The sequence below is a fragment of the Propithecus coquereli genome, unplaced genomic scaffold (genome assembly GCF_000956105.1).
Source record: "Propithecus coquereli isolate 6110/MARCELLA unplaced genomic scaffold, Pcoq_1.0 Scaffold201, whole genome shotgun sequence".
NCBI classification, from domain to species: Eukaryota; Metazoa; Chordata; class Mammalia; order Primates; family Indriidae; genus Propithecus; species Propithecus coquereli.
The window spans coordinates 3,423,671-3,442,562 of NW_012145079.1; the positions used below are offsets into that span (position 1 = coordinate 3,423,671).

The 18,892-nt window shown below is 36.0% G+C and overlaps 1 protein-coding gene across 6 annotated transcripts in view; it reads left to right on the forward strand.

The window, feature by feature from the left end:
* The window catches only part of TRPC4 (transient receptor potential cation channel, subfamily C, member 4), a 242,636-nt gene that overhangs the window by 199,437 nt on the left and 24,307 nt on the right, over positions 1-18,892 (forward strand). For all 6 annotated transcript variants that reach the window (XM_012643823.1, XM_012643822.1, XM_012643824.1 and 3 more), the window contains 2 exons: positions 9,760-9,899; positions 16,953-17,266. In XM_012643823.1, the coding sequence (XP_012499277.1) occupies positions 9,760-9,899; positions 16,953-17,266 (454 nt within the window). The remainder of the gene's footprint in view (positions 1-9,759; positions 9,900-16,952; positions 17,267-18,892) is intronic.

Consider the following 18,892-nt stretch of genomic DNA (forward strand, 5'->3'; position numbering starts at 1 on the left):
GCTTGGGAATTTCTGTTTTATATTCTTTGCTGTATTTCAGCAATAAGAACTGTATTTAGCCTCATACTTAGATCCGCTTATCCTGTGATTTAGTACAATGGCGAAATGTTTCTATGTTATTTTCAACATCTTTCCTGTTGAAGTTCAACATTTTGTTGACTATTTAAATTGAAATCTATTGTGTTTTATATCTTTAGAAAGTAATTCACAATGGCTCTTCTATCCCTGTGCCGTGGTGTCATTGATAAGTTGTAACTCATCATCCTGCAAAGCTTTTTGAAATTTTTTGACTTCACATTTGCTTGTATTGAAGGTCATCAACACTTCTTCTCTCTCATCAAACAGCCTCAAGAGTTCTTCTTGCAGATCTTTGCTGTCAGGATGAACTTTAGCATATGAGAAAGAAATCCAAGAGCCTCATAGAGGGATCAAACTTAGGATTTTAGTCATTGTGACGTATAGTTCTTACCAGTGGAGAAAACTAATCATGGACAATTCTGTTAGAACTCTCTCAACAGATAGGTAAATTCCAGACAGATACACACCAACATCCTTCTTATACTGTCAAATCACCCATATAAGCTAGAGTAAAAAGTAAAACAATAGTTTGATCAAGCATTCCTATGGGCCTGATAACAGAGCTATACTTTTCAGGTGTCTGGAGAGAAAGTGTCATTAGAAAGACTGAATGATGGATTAGAAAGAGCTGGGAGCTGGACGATCAGAGACTTTTATGTTCTGAAGCTCTTAACTTATTCAGGGTTTGATTTTTAACATAAAATACCAGGAATATGAAATGAATAGAATATTCATATGAGAAATTTATTTTTATAAAAACTTAACATGCAAACTAAATAAAGCATGTTATATGTGTAGTGTACATTGTAAGAATTCATCTAAATTATAGCAGCAGTCCACAAACACATGCCATTTGTTTCTGGAGATATATGGAGTAAAACAGAGAAGAAAAAAAATAAAAACCTTTGGAAGCTGGTGCTCCTGCCCTCCCAAAACCCAGTTTGGATTTTTCCTCAGAATCCATTATAACTCAATTGCAACAAACTTGTGTTATAACTTAATCCTCTTGCACAAAAAAGTGTGCATATATAAAATGTAGACTTATATATTATCGGCTTAGCAAAACATTATGAAATTGATACCATGTTTCATAAAATAAGTAGAACTTTGATGAAGGCTGCCATATTAAAAAGCAGGAAATAACTTTGTTCCTATAAGAACACAAAAGGGCTGCTGAAGTGACTTGGCATTGTGGGCATGCCTGAGAATATGCCGCCGTTAACCAGTATGTAAATCTGTGCACGCTGAGCGTGATGATGAGAAGGGTCAACTGAGGAAACGGGATGTGCCATAGGAGGAAATCTACACTCTGTTAAAAATAGCTTCTATTGAATTCCTAGGCATAAAGTAAGAATCGCTCATAATATCCAGATTATACATCTTGCTTATGACACAGACTTATTTAGCAATTTTTCTTTAACAAAATTGGTCTGTCATTTCCACGATTTATTTTATATGCGTATGTTTTAAAAGGTTGCTATTAGCGAGTTTGAACATTTCAACGAGGCCTGCCCAGTTGAAGATGTAAAATGAAAAACGATGATCACATTCTCATCTAAAGACTAACAGTCCTATACAAATATTTTCTTCCTTTCTTGTGACCATTTCTTCATCTTTTGTCTGAAGTCATGAAGCTCATATGGCTTCAGGTACTCATACATTCAGCCCTGAATTACTCATTCCCTCAAGTATCCCCCCAAAGATATCCTTGCAATTATGAGACACAAGCCTATAGGTTTCCCCATTCCCCTCCTCAGCAAGGTGCTCAAATAATCTCAGCAAACTACCTGCAGGCACATGCAGACAAACACAGCAGCAGAATATCCATTTATTAATTTTAAATGAATATTTTAATTTTCAAGGAAATCAGATAATCATTGCAGTATGACATATGATCCTCATTTTCCTGTTTATCTGTGGGAAAAAATATTTCAAGATCATCTTTATGGACTTATAAACACCTACCCAGTAAAATCTCAAAGACTGAAATATTTTTAAAATTTAAATTGTTTTGTGTGCACCTACAAAGGCTAAGTAAATGATTTATTTATTGGAGATAAAATGAACTCTTTTAGGCTATGACAATGCAATACAAATCTGATACACCAAAATTGAAATCTACAGGCCTTCAGAGAATGTTCAGCAACATGGTTCAGGTGGTTTAAGGGAAGAAGGGAAATAATAGGAAATAATAGGACCCCCCCCCAGGAATAGAGGGGTCCGATACCAGGAAAGGAAAGGTCAAAGTAGAAGACTAGAGGGATCCTTGCGTTAGTTTCCATTAGTTCAGAATAGCAACAGTAATAGTAGTAATAATAGTAGGAACTAAAAAAATTAGGCACTGTGCTGAGTGATTTACTTAAATGCATGTTCTCATTTGAACCTCACAGTAATTGTATTCCATTTAACCATAATAAATAATGTTAATATCTCAATTCACACAAAGGAAACTGACTTAGAGAAATTAGATCCCTTGTCCAGGATCAAGAAGGTGACAAGTGATAAATACTAGATTCAAACTCCAGTCGGTGTAACTCCAGAGCTAGAGCCTCCATCCTCTACAAGACACTACCCCAGAACTGTGAGAGGCAGAAGGAAAGGAGGCAAAACCAGGCTAGGAACCTCGTCTCCATACTGAGACTTCTCTGCCTCTGTTTGCCCGCTCATATTTTTACTCAGGTTAAATTTGAGTGGACCATGTTTCTGATTCAATAAAGGTGTAATGTTCTTTACGAGGCACATCTGATGTGATTTACTACTGAGGATCATGTTTGCCAACAGGCCAAATTTATCACTACCACCCTCACATCACCGCTCTATCGTCATTGCCTGTTTCCAGTCTAAAACGTTATGCAGCTCTCTAATCCTGAAAGAAGCAATCTATTCCAAGAAATAAAGAACAAAGTCCTTTGATATGACCTAGAGATAATTCCTTTTTTTGCTTTTCATGTATTAATTGCTAAGACCTAACATTAAATTTCCTTTCTTCAAGGACATTATTAATTTTCAAATTTTTTATTGCTCTGTGTGTGTGTGTGTGTGTGTGTGTGTGTGTGTAGGGTGCTCAGGAAAATGTAAAGAGATACATATATTTCCTTTGGACATATTTATTTTAGAAATATTAGGCTGGGTGTGATGGCTCACAATTGTAATCCCAGCACTTTGGGAGGCTGAGGTGGGAGGATCACTTGGGGCCAGGAGTTTGAGACCAGCCTGGGCAACCTAGTGAGACGCCATCTCTACAAAAATTGTTTTAAAAAATTACCCGGGTGTGGTGGAGCTCACCTAGCTACTCAGGAGGCTGAGACAGGAGAATCGCTTGAGCCCAGGAGTTCAAGGCTGCAGTGAGCTATGATTGTGTCACTGAACTTCAGCCTGGGTGACAGAGACTCTGTCTCTACAAAAAGAAAAAAATTAAGAAGTTTATATTAAGTAGAAAGTGGTAACTTTCTACTTTCTACTTTCAACTGAAAAAGTTGATATTCAGTCATTCAAAATTTTATATTGAGCAAAGACTTGGAAAAATATTTACTCATCATGTTCCCATCTACATAAGCATTCTATTTCTTAGTTTTCATGGAAAATTTTAAATTCAACAGAAATACTATAAAAAGAATGCTACTACACTGATAGATACATCTCACTTGATTTTTAAGTAACTATATTTAGGTCATAATCTATCAAGTGATCTGGAATTCTAAAGTTCTACATTTTAGTTTTACTCTGAAACTAACATGGCATTCTTTCTTGATAAACTTTGAAAATATATACTTCCTTAATTGTATATTCCTAGTTTTTTTTCTCTAAATGTTAAAATAATGGTGTCAAAACCATAGTGGTTGAGGCGTTTTTAGATGTCTTCAAACTAAGACTATTTAAGCATTCACTGTCCCTTTATGTCAGTGTTCTATGAAGTACAGTCTACTGACTAAAACTATACTTACTGTGAATTCTTATGAAAAATTCAGATTATGGTTGGCTGATTTAGAAATTCTAGAGGTATTTTTAACGTTCAAAGTTGAGAAACAATTCTGGAAGTCAAATTTCATGTAAATTTCAAGTTCATATTAAGGAGTTTCAACTGCATTCGAATCTAAACAAAAAAACAGTTTTACTTCTTCTAATCACTCTCTCCAGCTACCTTATATCAAATATCCTTTCCTCGTTCCTTAGTTTACTATTAGATATCATAAATGTCCTAAAATTTTGAATTATTTAATAGTAGGCCCAGTTCACCTTAAAAGTCAATCTTATAATCAGTTTAAATATCTTCCTTGCCCAACAAAGGCTTGACCCATGGCTTGAAGGACTTGGAATTGTCCATCTTTTGCTCATCCTGCAACCCCAATACTAGAATGGAAGGAGGGGCATAAACTCTTAATGTTGTTGCTATTCCTATTGCTTTAGGGAAGCGGAATGACGGAAGAAGTTAAATGTCTTCATTACTTAACTGGTACCCTGGTCACAGCTCCTTCTTGGTTGATTGTCCTGCATCTCTGGCTATTGCTAAGTAGCCTGTGTGACAGGCCTTGACTTGCCGACTCTCCCGAGGGGTGTGTGAGTGCTCTTTGAGGGCTCTGTTGTGCCTCTACAATGCATAGTTCTTGGAATCAGAGATTCCTCTGCCTGGCATCTTCCAGTCCCTCAACTCCTGTAACCAGCAGTCAGTCCCCGTTTGGGTCCTGTGACCCTAACAAGTCCCTCTTGAGTCCTGGCAAGAAGGCTCAAACTCGGCCTTTTCCTATAATACCCATTTACCCTACAAGAGCATCACAGAACCTTGCCACCTCAAATGGCAGGAGGTCAGTTTGCCACAGGCTGCCCCACTGCCAAGCCCCACTGCCAAGCCCCACTGTGTTTCTATTTTCCCTGATGAGCTAGACCCAAGGGGAGATAAGTAAGCCAATTTCCCAAGCAGATGCTCCAGCAGGGAATGAGAGAGCAGTTTCTCCTTGTAGCAATTCCCCGACTTTATGAGGGACTTTCTTGGAGTCCCCCTCACTTGACAGTAATATTGGTGAGTAGACACCTCATCTCTCCTTCTGGTATTCCTTCTTAGCACAAAACTGCACTGACCTGCCCTGGTCATTCTCTCTCCGTCGGTCTCCCTGTGTTTTCCCTGTATAGACCACTGGGTTGGAGGGGGAAGTTGTCTATAATAGATATGGTCCTGATGCCTTTTGGTAAGCCCTAGAAGGAAAGGTTTGGCTATAATTTTCTGCAAGCTCTCTTCAGAAAATGAATACTTGGAGCCCTTGTCTTCATCTTTGTTTGGGTTTTAAACATAATGCTGAGATGGCGGAAGCTGCCCCTAAACTGAGTGCCACTTAGGGGTGCAGCATAATGTGAGTCTCTGAGTAAAACAGTTCATTTAAATTTCTCTTTGAACAGAAGCAGAATCTTGACTAGAGACTACGTTTGGTTTGAAAATCAAAAAATTAAACAAAACAAAGGTCCAGCAGGGAAGAATTCTTTGTGTTCTTTTTATCTTCATTGATTTGGTGCCTTACCATGGAGCTCAGGATTCTATGAGCAGACCAGATCAGATCCCCGACAGCTTTTGGACTTAAATAACAGACCCTTGGAGGTTGCCATAGATGACCAGGTGACTTGCTCTTTGTTTGGGGTTGTTGTTTATTATTTGTGCAAGTAGGGACAGCCAGAAAGGACAAGACAAGAGATCTGTTTGCAGAGTTACACTTTTGTCACATGTAATTGGGGCTGTTCAATGTGGCATCTGAGCACTGCCTACTCCATCTCATCCTCACAGCTAGCTTCACAGGCTGGGACGTTAATACAATAGAACTCTCCAACAGCCACGAGTGAAAACTGTTATGGGAAAGGTAGGGGAAAAAAATAGGAAAAACTTCCAGGCATCCACAAATATTTTTAAAAGGAAGTTCTCTGAGTCATTTGCTCTATGATCTTTCCTTCCTTGTTCCCCACAGTCTTGACATCAATGCTTGTAATTAGGCCTCCGCCACGACTCTGAGAAATCATGTCATCTTTTTATAAACAGCAAAGAGCAATTTTGAAATGTTCCCATTATGGGAACAGGACAAACATTTTGTGACAGAAGCTCCCTTAAGCTTTGTTCTCTTCAGGCTTTTTAGTTACCATGAATAGTTTACTATCTGGATGCATTTTTCATTTAGTTAATAGCACCCTCTGGTTTTTCTAAAAGCTTGTTTCTTCAAAAATTCAGTGAATGTTGCCAGAACAGATGAAACTTGGTATTTCACTAACATGCTCATAACAAATAGAAATCAATAGCCACCAATAAGGTATGTGGGGACTAGAGCTCTATGAAACGACACTTCAATCTAGAGCTTAAAAACAAAAAAGAGCCCAACCCCTTCCCCATCAGGCATTGATTGGCAGTTTTATCTATGGCTCAAGTAAAAAAAAAAAAAAAAAATGATGGCATGAGTTCCTGATTTTATCAGGATCTCTGTTTTATCCCATACAACTGTGACTTTCAAAGGTCAGAAGTAAGATGAGATTTTAGGTGGTCAAGAAGTCAGACTTAATGTCTCCTCCTCGCCTTCAAAGGAACTACAATATATCAGAATTGTGAGTTTTTATTGTTAGTCTTCTTAGGATACCTTAGAGGTCATCTGGTCTATAACTTTCAACTGAAGTTTCATCTCCTTCAACCCATCTAATAAGAACAAAGTCTGCTCAGATATTTAATAGTAAGGAACTCTCAAGTTAAATGCTGCCTCGTACTAAGCTCATAGCCACTTCTTTACAACTGCTTTCCAGGATAGGCCTCATTCTGCCCTCTGAAGCACTTAGCTCGAGTGTCTTCTTCCTCTACATAACTGTCCACAAAATGTTCCAGTTAGCTGTTTTGGTGACTGTTAATAATCACATTTGGCTTTTCAGTGTAGTAGAAGCAGGTAAGGAGATAATGCAATCTATCCATAATGGGTAATAAAATACAAATGCTCTGATTGGTTAACAGATACTTTAAAATATATTTTACTTTATAATACATACAAATATGAAAACAACTGAATGAAAGATTCATCCAATTGGAATGAACTTTAGAGATTACATAGACCATATTGCATACATTCATTGCTGGAATTTCTTTGGAGTATAATCGACAGAAGACCGGCTCTGGACTGGAATCTCTAGCTCAAAGGATAATCCATTACAGCTTTAGAGCCACTCTCTCCAATTGCCGGAGAATTCTTCCTTACATTGGGCCAGAAGCTGTCTTTCTGTACTTTTCATATCAAGATCCAGTTCTGCTTTCTGGGCAGACCAGAGCAAGTGTTTGTTCTCTCGTACAAGACACTTTCATGGCAGCTATTGTGATGACTAATTTTAGTAAAATTTTGATAATCTTAACGGGAAGAAACAATACCTAGAAATTTATACAGTTAGGGTAAAATCATACTTCTTAGAAGTAGTATAATCCCTTCTCTTTTTTTGAAGTGAGAAAACTGAAACCTAGAGAGATTGGGCTACTTGGCTAAGATCGCAAAGCTGATTGCTAGTTGCGTTGAGCTGGCACCTCACTCACCCGACATATACTAGTTCTTATCACTGTTCCTTCTGCTAAAAATTAACTTGAAATGCATTTGTCCAATCAATTATTGCATGCACATATTTTTTAATCTCTGGAAGTTGGAAGTTTCAAGCAAGACAAACCAGATAAACTACACTGTAAAATCTAAAGAATAAGAAAATATTTTCTAAACGTACTGCATTTAGGAGATTCAGATCAAGTGCTGGTTTTTCCATTAACTAAACGCATAGAATTAGTTAATGCTGTGTCTCTTTGGTTCAAACTGCTTCTTTGGGCCTTAATTTTCTTGTTGTAGACTGTGCTTGTCTGCTGGTTTCTGTGACTGTACCTACTTTAGTAGGAAAAGCACCATGAGTGTGGGAGAGGGAACTATTTCCATGTTTGTCAAGCATTTTTCCTCATTGGATGAAATCAGTTTTAAGCTCCCCGCCAGCTCTAAAACCCAGTGGATGTTTCATATCTTATTCAGTTCTGATATACTCTTTTCTTCGACATGGAGGTGGGGAAAATTGTCACCTCCCCAATTATGCCCCAATCCTATCTGAACTCTCAAGGGAGATTTGTTTATGAAAGAAGCCTGAAAGGGGAAGCTAGGATGTAAATACCAAAAATAGAATAAAGCAGTGTTCCACAGCAGACTTTAAAATATACAGTATAAGAAATTCACCTGAAATCAGTTCTCATATGGGTTATAAATTTAAATGTAACTTAAAATTTAAAAATAAAACTTCATTGATAGTTTTAAATAGCCATTACTAGTTTTCACTAAATAATGACAGAACATCATGTGTACTGCCCTTTCATTTCTAAGTTTTATTATAAAATTTTTCAGACATACAGAAAATGTAAAAGAAATGCATAAGAATGCATATATTACCTATAATCAATATGTTACAATAATATTTACTATTTTTATGTATTCTTATCTATCCTTATTTTCATTCATCAGCATCAATCTCATAATTTTTGCTGCATTCAAATTAAGGTAAGCACTACATTTTTCAAGGGAGTACAGAGATACAAAATGTTCACAAACACAGACAGTCATATAACCACCACACAGGGGGCAGCACACCAAGGAGCCCATATCTGGCCCTTTGCCAGTTTGCTAAATATTTCTGTCTCGAATAAATGCATGAAAAGTTATGATTTTTATAATCTTTTTCTTGCTTTTAGTGTAGGGGCAATGCTTTTTCCAGATTTTTACGTCCTCAGCAGATGTTCAACTCAGTATTACACATTTCATGTTCCAGGCTATTATTATCTTAAAGGAGCCTCATTGTTTGTTTGTATTAATGTAGTTATAATGTAGTTATAGTATAATGTAGTTATAATTTTTTAAATTTTAAATTATAATGTAGTTTATCCTTTTAATATTTCCTGATCCCATATACTTTGATATCTCTCCTTCTCATCTTTACGCTCTAGAAATAGAATTATACCCTTATAATAAGATTATGGGAATAAAATAATCTACACTGATATTTTGTAAGTACTTGATAGAATTTGAAAATAAAGGATTTTCTATTTAAAATGTGACCATGATAAAGGAAAGGAATTTATATTTTCTCTGTATATAGCTTTCAAGTGATTGCTAGATGTAAGATCTTTTAATGAATTATCATGAGTGTTATAACCATCCTTTCTCCAAGACTGAAATCAGGTCTCTGAAGGCACTAACCACTCAAAGAAGCACAATAAGGTAATCAGATTAATTGTCTGAGCCAGTTATGTTTGCTAGATATACTGTTTTTCATGAATATTGGAGTCATTTTGACTTGAAAGGAAATACATCTCAAGGTATTTGCTTATAAGAAAATGTTATATTTTCCATGAGATAAATATATACTTTTAGAGGAATTACAGTTTAATTTAAAAATTGCACATTCTTATGAATTTATCAAATGAATAAAAGAAAAGTGAGGCTGCCTTAAAGGATCTTCTAGAATTAACTTAGTGTCCTGAAAGTCTTAAAATATGGCTGGAACACCATATTATTATATATTAAAAATACATGTTGTATCTAGTATAACTATATGATCTTTTGAGCTTCAAGATCTATAATGGTTAAACTGCATATGTCTTTTTTTTAGTGATTTAATTGAAAATCACACTTACAATGAATCTTTCTATAATTGCAGGTTTTATATGGGGAGAAATTAAACAGATGTGGGATGGTGGACTTCAAGATTACATCCATGATTGGTGGAATCTAATGGACTTTGTGATGAACTCCTTATATTTAGCAACAATATCCTTGAAAATTGTTGCATTTGTAAAGGTAACTGTTATTTCTGTTGTTGATAAAGCATAAGTTCTGATTATTAATGATATACCTTGACGATGCTATTATTTTTACTAATTAAGTTACCTAGAGCTTTATATGTATGTGAAATTCATCGGCTCATGGTTTTGTTGATAGATATATAGGGATAAAATACATAGATAATGCATAATCTATAATCACAAAACAAGTTTTAATAAACACTCAGAAGTTCTCATCCAATTTTCTTGCATCTAAATAGAACAAAATAGCAAAATTATTCACAGTAGCAATTCTAGTTTCTAATCCTTTCCATTTTTAATGATATTCCACCTCAAACACTGTTTAAATTTTGGCAACCAAAATCTATTTTTATCAGTTATAACTAATAGATAAAATTTCATAGACAGATCAAAATATTACTCTTTCAAAGAACTGAAATTACTATTTCAGTTTAAACTAATATAGTTTAATATAATTAGAGCAGAATATAATTGGTCTCCTCATCCCATTCAATATGACAGTGCCTGAAATCTCACACACCCATTACTCCCCCAGATTTTGTACAATATCAATCTTATCCCCAACCACATAATTTACATAAAACATTTTGTTCTTCAATGACAATTGGGATTATTTTGTATTTTGGGGGAATTTTTTTAAACCAAAGGATTATCTAGTTTATGTTTTTCCTTTTCCCTCTTTCCTTTTCCTTTAAAAAAAGTGTTTTAAAATGATCAGTGAATTGGCAAAAAACAAAGAATGTTTAATTGGGTGTTACATGAATAATTCATGCAATTTAATGATCTGAACTAGGAAATGCTAACATGTTAATGAACTCTTACTCATTTAGTCTAGTTCTTAAAATAATGACCTGAGTCCCTTTGAGCAATTTTCAGTTATGACAGGATCAAAATTGCCCACAGTTGAGAAGGCCATAGTTTCCAGCATTTGTTCAATTAAAATGTTGCCAATGTTCACCAAAATATTAGGAAAAAGCAATTTCTATCAATTTTATGGAAAGCAAGCTATGTTTTAAGAATGAAAACACAATTTGGTAATTTTATCTATACGCATTGAGGCTAATAATCCTGACGAGTTTAAGACTGCAGAAGGCACTATCTTAATGAAAGGACATTGTGCATCTACGTAGGAGGTGGACAACCTGTTATTAAGTGCATAGCTCTTCAATCCCCTTTCCTCTGTGGTGATCCTTAGGTACATCTATAAAGTTGTTTAGACCTCTTTCTACTAAAAAGGAGAATATGGGGGGTTTTTTGTGGCCTTGTGCTATCATAAAATTCTGGAATTATATGACAATAACAGTTTTACTCTAACTTCTAGGTAAATGAGAATGATGAGGAGGGCTTGCTAAAACACAGATTCCTTCACACCATCCACGGATTTTAAATTAGGAGTACTAGGGCAAGGCCCACGTTTGCGTTTCTAACAAACTCCCAGGTGATGCTGATGCAGTTGACCTAAGGAAGACACTTGGAAGAGCTTTGTGTTGTATAATCCTATTCAACAGCTCAAGGAAGTGTGAAATTGAGTCCAAAAGAAACTTCTATTATGCATTTCTTAGAGACAGTATTTCAATTAAGATATATAGCATTTGTATTTATTACTTTTATATGGTATTTATTTTTGTGCATATACTTTTTCATATATAAGAAATCTCACATGTAGTGGGTACACTTACATATATTAATGGATACTTGTGGATTTTTTTGCCTCGAGACTTTCAGATATGAGATTTCAGATATGGGATGTCAATTTAATTAAAAAGTTGTGAATCCAACACATACAAAATCTATTTTACTATTAAAATCTGAACATTGTTCCTTATACTACAGGGAAGCTTTACATTTAGAATTAAGCTCACTCACCCAAGTAATGAAGGAGGAGAGGGAAGAGGAAAAGGAGATGAAGTAGTACACAGCAATACCACAGATGACGATGACCTAAGGAACACAAAATGTTCAGAAAATAAATTGTTTATATACTGGTTATAGGAATTCAGCTGTGACTGCGAATCTAAATTATGAAATGTTCTTTATGAGTGATTTGCTTCTAGTACAATGTGTGTTTGAGTTGCATGGGTATGTTCAATGGCATGCACTTCAGAGTCATTTCCTGGGCTCATTTCTTTCCCCCATCACTTCCTAGTTGGGTGACCTTGGACCTGTTTTTTCACTTCTCTTTGTCTCATCCATAAAACAAGGAAAATTATGATTTCCACCTTATGCTGTTGGTATGAGAAGTAAATGAGTTAATATATTTCAAGTGCCTTTTACAGAGTAAGCACTCAGGGTTAGTTTTTCTTCTTTTTCTTTGCCTCCTGCTTTCTCATCCTTCTTTAGATACTATGAGTCCGCAGGTAATATCTTTACTATGTTTCCTCATTTGCTTATTTTCGTTCAAAAAGAGTTCGAGCTCTAGATTCACACTTGCCTTTACTATGTCTAATCTGTGTGATTTGGGGCAAGTTGTTTAATGTAGGCCTCAATTTTATTATCTGTAAATTGATGATGATAATCAAAAGAGAACTTATCATGGGAGTCTGTGATGCCATGGTGATTTGTTGACTCATCCTTCCTTACTTTATTTTTGTTTTAGCCTTCAATGTTCCCAGGCTAATTTTTAATAACTTACAAATTACTCTTTCAGGAAAAGCTGCCTTGTCTGTGTGCAAAAAAATAGAATCTGGTATAAATAAGGCAAACAGCTATTATATTGATCAAGCAGCTAATTCAATCAATGTGCATTTATTGAAGCACACTAAGAAATTAGCTTTTGATCTTGTTCCTGAGAATGCAAAGATGCTTGAGAGGTGGCTCCTGCCTTCAAGTAGCTCACGGTCAGGTAGATGAAAGAGAAATCCATAAGTAAGGATCTTACAATGGGATAAGGTCTGTGACAGGGGATATGGTAGCATCAAGGAGGGAACTAAACTTGACTGTAATAGCATGGAAATGTATGGAAGACAAAGTGAGTGGGCATCTATCATGCTCATGAGCACGCAGGAACATTCAAGAGAGAAAAGACACAATGTGGAAAAGTCTGGAGTATATAAAGCGGAGTTCAATATCTATGTGGGATGATCCTGGAAATGGGGGCAGGAATAAATGAGCCCTAATGAAGCTGAAGTGACATTTTATTATTGTACCCCCAGGCATCAACAAGCTCCAGATTAACTAATACTTCATACATAGTGCAAAGAGAAAATAATTGACAAACTTCCCTCTTGAGGATTAGAAGCAAATTAAAAAAAAAAAAAATCCACAATCCATGAGCCGTAAAGTGCTATCGAATAAAAGTATTCAAGAAAGCACCACAAAACCTTGCATTTAAAGAGAAGAATATTGAAGTCATATATATTTTTGTGCTCTGTCTTTCAATATTATAATGCTGTTGCATTGCATATAAAAATTGAGAGCAACTACTGAGTGCTTATATTGGTTCCGTTCTCTGCCATTAAATGTTTATTGATTTAATCTTCATGAACATTCTATGAGGTTTCATTATGGTTATTGTTTTACAGAAGAGAAATTTGAAGCATAGATTAAGTATTAACTTGCTCCAAGTCACACAGGTAGGAAGTGATATAAGCAGTACTCACATCAAGCATGGATTTAGAGTCCAAACTCAACCACGGCCTTGGTTAGAGGGGTCCTTTTGTGTGTGCTTTAAAAAGATCTCCCCTACAAGTGGAAGAATTGAAAAAGGACGGATGCCGTGGACCAAATTGTGTCCCCCACCCCCCACCGCTGCCATAATTAATATGTTGGAGACACCCAGTGTGGTGGCATTTGGAGATGGTACCTTTGGAAGGTCATTAGATTTAGATGAATTCATGAGGGTTGGGCCTTCATGATTAGATTAGCGTCCTTATAAAGAGAGACACCAGGGAGTTCGCAAGTTCTCTCTCTCTCTGCTGTGTGAGGACACAAGGAGAAAGCCAGGAAGAGAGCCCTCACCTGAAACCAACTATGCTGGCACCTTGATCTCAGATTCCAGCCTCCAGAACTGCAAGAAATAAATTTCTCTTATTTAAGCTACCCAATCTAAGGTATTTTATTGTTACAACCTGAGCTAACTAATACAATGGACCAATTAAACAAGGATGGCCCCCATGCCAGACATTTTAAAAGGCTCTCCTTCTGAACAGAATAATTACAACTAAAAACAGAAAAATTAGCCAGCATAGTGATGCACACCTATAGTCCCAGCTACTTGGGAGGCTGAGGCAGAAGGGTCGCTTGAGCCCAGGAGTTGGAGGTTGCAGTGAGCTACAATGACACCACTGCACTCCGCCTGGGATGACAGAGCAAGACTCTGTCTCAAAAAGAAAAAAAAAAAAAAGTTACTTTGTAAAACTATGACTATATTTAAAATCCTAAGAAAATGTATATGTGAATAATGGAAGAAAAATTTTCAAAAGCAAAACTTAAAAGAATGAAATCAAGAGATAATTACTCAATGTTTATATGTCTATTTATCCCTGACAAGAAATGAGCGTTTTGGGATCAGAGAACAGATAAATTATTTACTCACGTAGTAATCTTAGTATTGGTTCCCCACGCTCCAGTCCCCTAGGGGAGACATGATGAGAGCCAGATGTACAAGGGTTTATACCACTGGAGAGAAACTCGGAAATTATAAATCCCAGAATTTATATGGTGCAGCTGAGCCAGCTGCCCATCTTTCCCCTGGATAAAAAAAGAGAAAGACCTTAACTTTCTAAAGTAAATAAATTCTCTCTGGGGATGCAAAGGCCTCTAGGTTTATTATTCTGAGAATGTAAGCAGATGGCTCCAGGAGAGATGTTTCTAGTCTCTCAGGAGGTCTCTATCTTAACTTGCAATGATTGTTTGCCATTCACGCATCCTTTAATTCACATGCCAGCGAAGTTTTGCTCAGAAGGCCTTGACCTTGTATAAAGTGGACGTATTAGTGTAGCATTGTTTCCCGACACTTAGTAGAAGTGCCAGACTCTGACGCCAACTTGGATATTTATACAGGGGCAGAATATGTAAAATACAAAACCTTCCTCCTATGATTTTTTGAGTCCCAGCTGAGATCACTCACTATGCTCAGCACGTCCATAACAGAGCGGGACCCAGTCAGGGTGTGATAATGGACACTACATCCAGCTGCCATGGATGTGCGACCTAGAGCAAGGCACTGCATCTCCTTAGATTTGAAGGACTCTTAAAGCTCTGACAACATATAATCTCTATCTACTCCTAGCCTCACAAGCCCCAGACAGAGTTAATCACTTCCTCTTCGCTATTCTCTCAGCACTTTGTGTTCATCTCTTAGAGCATTTTTATTATAATTAGTTGTGCCTGTCTGCTCACTGGAGTATGAATACTACACAAAAGAAAATATTTCTTGAGCACCCACAATATGCACGGTATTGTGTTGAATGTTGTAAGAAGTTCAAAAAACCGATTGCATTCTTAAGAATGCTCCTTGCTTCATTTTTTGTACATTTTGAAATATAGTCCTAAGCTATCTTCAGTAAAAAACAGAAATAGAATTAGCTGTCAACATAAAGGAAGTTGTTTTCCACTTAGGCGTGTGTGTCCTTTAAGAGAGAAGTGAAGAAAGGAAGGATAATGTGATCTTGGTCTCTGAAGGAAAAGGAGGTGTCATATACGGGGGAACTAAATTGAGAGAATTAGGTAGTGTTTGGTATCCCAAAGTTTCTTGTTACAATGAATAAGAAAAATATCTTAACTTTTTTTCCCTGCATCTTCGATAATTAGCTATTTTATGCTAAAGCTATGCGTGGGAATGTTCAAGAACATTTATCAAGATTTAAAAATAGAAAATAATTTTCTTCTAGTTGAAACATGATTGTTTTAAACTGTCAGTCAAGCAAGAGTCTGAGTGTTGAGTAAGATCAGGAGCTTGTGATACATTTTCTCCTCAGAGCAATTAAAACGTACTATTAGTTTTAAGGAAAATTAATGGATTAACATTCATAAAGGTCTTTGGTGTAAAATGAACTATAAAAAGAAGGAAATTATTCTGAAAGGGCTCATAGAACTTTCTTTTTTTCTTACATTATCATTAGGGAAAAGATCCTGTTGTCTAGACATAGATTTAGTGATGAAAAAAATTCAATTCATTGTTCAGTTCTTATACAAATTTAATTATACGTTTTCATATTGCAATATTTTAAGGAGCATATTTGACCCTTTTTTAAAAAGGACACAAATTTACCTGAATAGTACAAGGGATAAATTCCATTTTGCTCTTTTTAGTGTTAAATATCAGGGTAATTCAAAGCTGACATTTTAATTAATTGACTTACTTTTTAAATAACTGCTGACCAAAATCTAAAGTAGCAAATATGTTTTTCTCCAATCACATATTTTATCTAATTAAAGAATGTTCAGATAAATATTATATTTTTACATATTAAATACAAAAAATTAGCAATTCAGTGACCACCAGGACAATTGCTAAATTAGGTTGTATTTACATTTAGGATATGCCAGATAAAAAGCACTGATGTTTATGCCCATATTGGCCATTACTATTTCCATGGCAACAGACAACTATTTTCACTCATTCGTATGTAATTTGCATGCTACACGTATTCCTCTAGAATTGGCAAGTGTGTCAAATATTGTAAGTGAGGTCATTGATGATTTTGTTCAAAATTTAATAGTTTTTCTTTATAATGTAGTTTTCTTTGCTATCAAGATATTGCAATCTTTTCCCAATATAAAATCAGGTGGGGTTTCTTTTGCCTTATATAATATTTCCTTTTTCTTTTTGTAAAGAGCATTAGAAAATTGAAGGACATACGTAATTAACATATTAACAAAAACTGCGATTGACAAGGACAGAACTAGAAGGCCACTTTGAAACTAAAGCTCATAAATTATAAATAAATAAACTTTTATGTTTGTGTAGATTAATGTTGCTGCCACCATCATGGAGTACTTGAGCTTCCTGACAATAGGTCATTATGCTGGATGGACCTAAAAAAGCTAAACATTTTCATATGCATGGGTTTGATTTACTTTCCCTTTGTTTCTCTGTTTTCTCCAGTACAGTGCTCTTAATCCACGAGAATCTTGGGACATGTGGCATCCCACTCTGGTGGCAGAGGCTTTATTTGCTATTGCAAACATCTTCAGTTCCTTGCGTCTGATTTCACTATTTACTGCAAATTCTCACCTGGGACCCCTGCAAATATCCCTGGGAAGAATGCTCCTGGACATTTTGAAGTTTCTGTTCATATACTGCCTTGTGTTGCTAGCATTTGCAAATGGCCTAAATCAATTGTACTTCTATTATGAAGAAACAAAAGGATTAAGCTGCAAAGGCATACGATGTGAAAAGCAGAATAATGCGTTTTCAACGTAAGTCGAATAGACATTTCTATTGGTGATGTCGTGCACCATTTTTTAGAGTGCACATATCATGAACTTGAAAAACCCATGACAAATGGTCGCAAAGAAAATGAGGAATTAAAATTATGCTTCCCGCAGAAAACAGAATTAGCATAGCTTTGAATAGAAATGAATCTTTCTGACATGAAAAAAATACCTGCTACACTTAAATTTTAGTAAAATCATCTTTTCTTTTAAATGACCTCATTAAAAGGAAAGCTATATATACTGTTTTTAAAATGTGGAATAATAAAGAAAACCTATGTACTATTGACAGGACATTAAAAAATGGAGCAAATGTAAAACCAATCATGTTAGAAAATCCAAGTACGTTTCAATGTTTCCTCATGTGTTTTCCAGGTACTAAAGTCTCTTCACATGTCTTCTAATTCCCTATACAAAATTTAATCATATAAAAATAATTCACAATGGAAATCCAAGACTAACCCAGCCATTATGATTATGCATGCAAAACTCTCCGCCCCTGTATCCAGATGAGAAATAGGCAGCATCCTTTGTCAACCTCGGCTTTACTGACAGCCCAGGCCTGTGAGCACCGTGTTTGATGCTCACACAGCTCTCATAAAATATGCCTCTATATACCTGTGCCCGTTTCCATCCCATTCTGATGAAACATGGTTAATTAGCACATGAATTAAGAAGTCAGGTAATTTTCCTCTACACAGCAACTACATATGAATACCCTACGATTTTGTAGATAATTTTAAAAGCCCAACCTTATTTTCAGACCATCAAAGAATTGTATTTAATGTAAGAGAGGATAGTAATTTCTCGAGTGGGAGAAAATCAATAATCTCACATAAACTAAATCACAGATCGCTAACGTTCTTTGTTGGCTTAATTCCACATCTGTTTTATCTTTAATGCCAATGTTTAAAACTCCATTTTAATTCATCAACATCTGTTTATTTGTACATAAAATTTTAATCTCAGCCTTAGAATCCTCAATTCCTTTCAGAAATAGATTTGATACAAACCATGGATCATAAAGAAAACACAAAATCATCCTGGCTTCCCTGGTCATTTCATCCCTTGTTCTCAGCTGTTTCTGGATTCTTCTGTTACTAAGCAGCAGCTCTTCAGTCTGACCAGCTCACTCAGTCCTGATGTGTTCCCACTGCCCTCTTCTGACCTTGGGCTGGAGGGATTCAATGAAACCTCTTAAAGGAACATCCTCATAACTAGCGTGGTCTTGGATGACGTCTTAATTTTGATATCTGAACTTATCTTTCCCCCCTCATTTGTGATCCTTGACTTGCTAACTTGGCCAGGGTAACTCGGACTAGGGATTCACACTGGTCAGATCCCACCAAGCTCTCTCCCCTCATAAATGGGAATTCTGTCTCTAACAACCTTCCTGGATACTTTGTCTTCCAGATTTCTGTTAGAGAATCCTTTTGCATGCTCGGTCTTTCACAGCTTTCTTGTTGCTGTATATACTGCATACCATGATACAAACTGCTTGCCAAGACCACCCCATCTGTGTCTGTTGCCATATCTTTCTGATCCCCTACTTTGTATTCCACAGGCAGAATTTCCCAACACCTAGAACTAACAGCTGGAACCATGTTACTC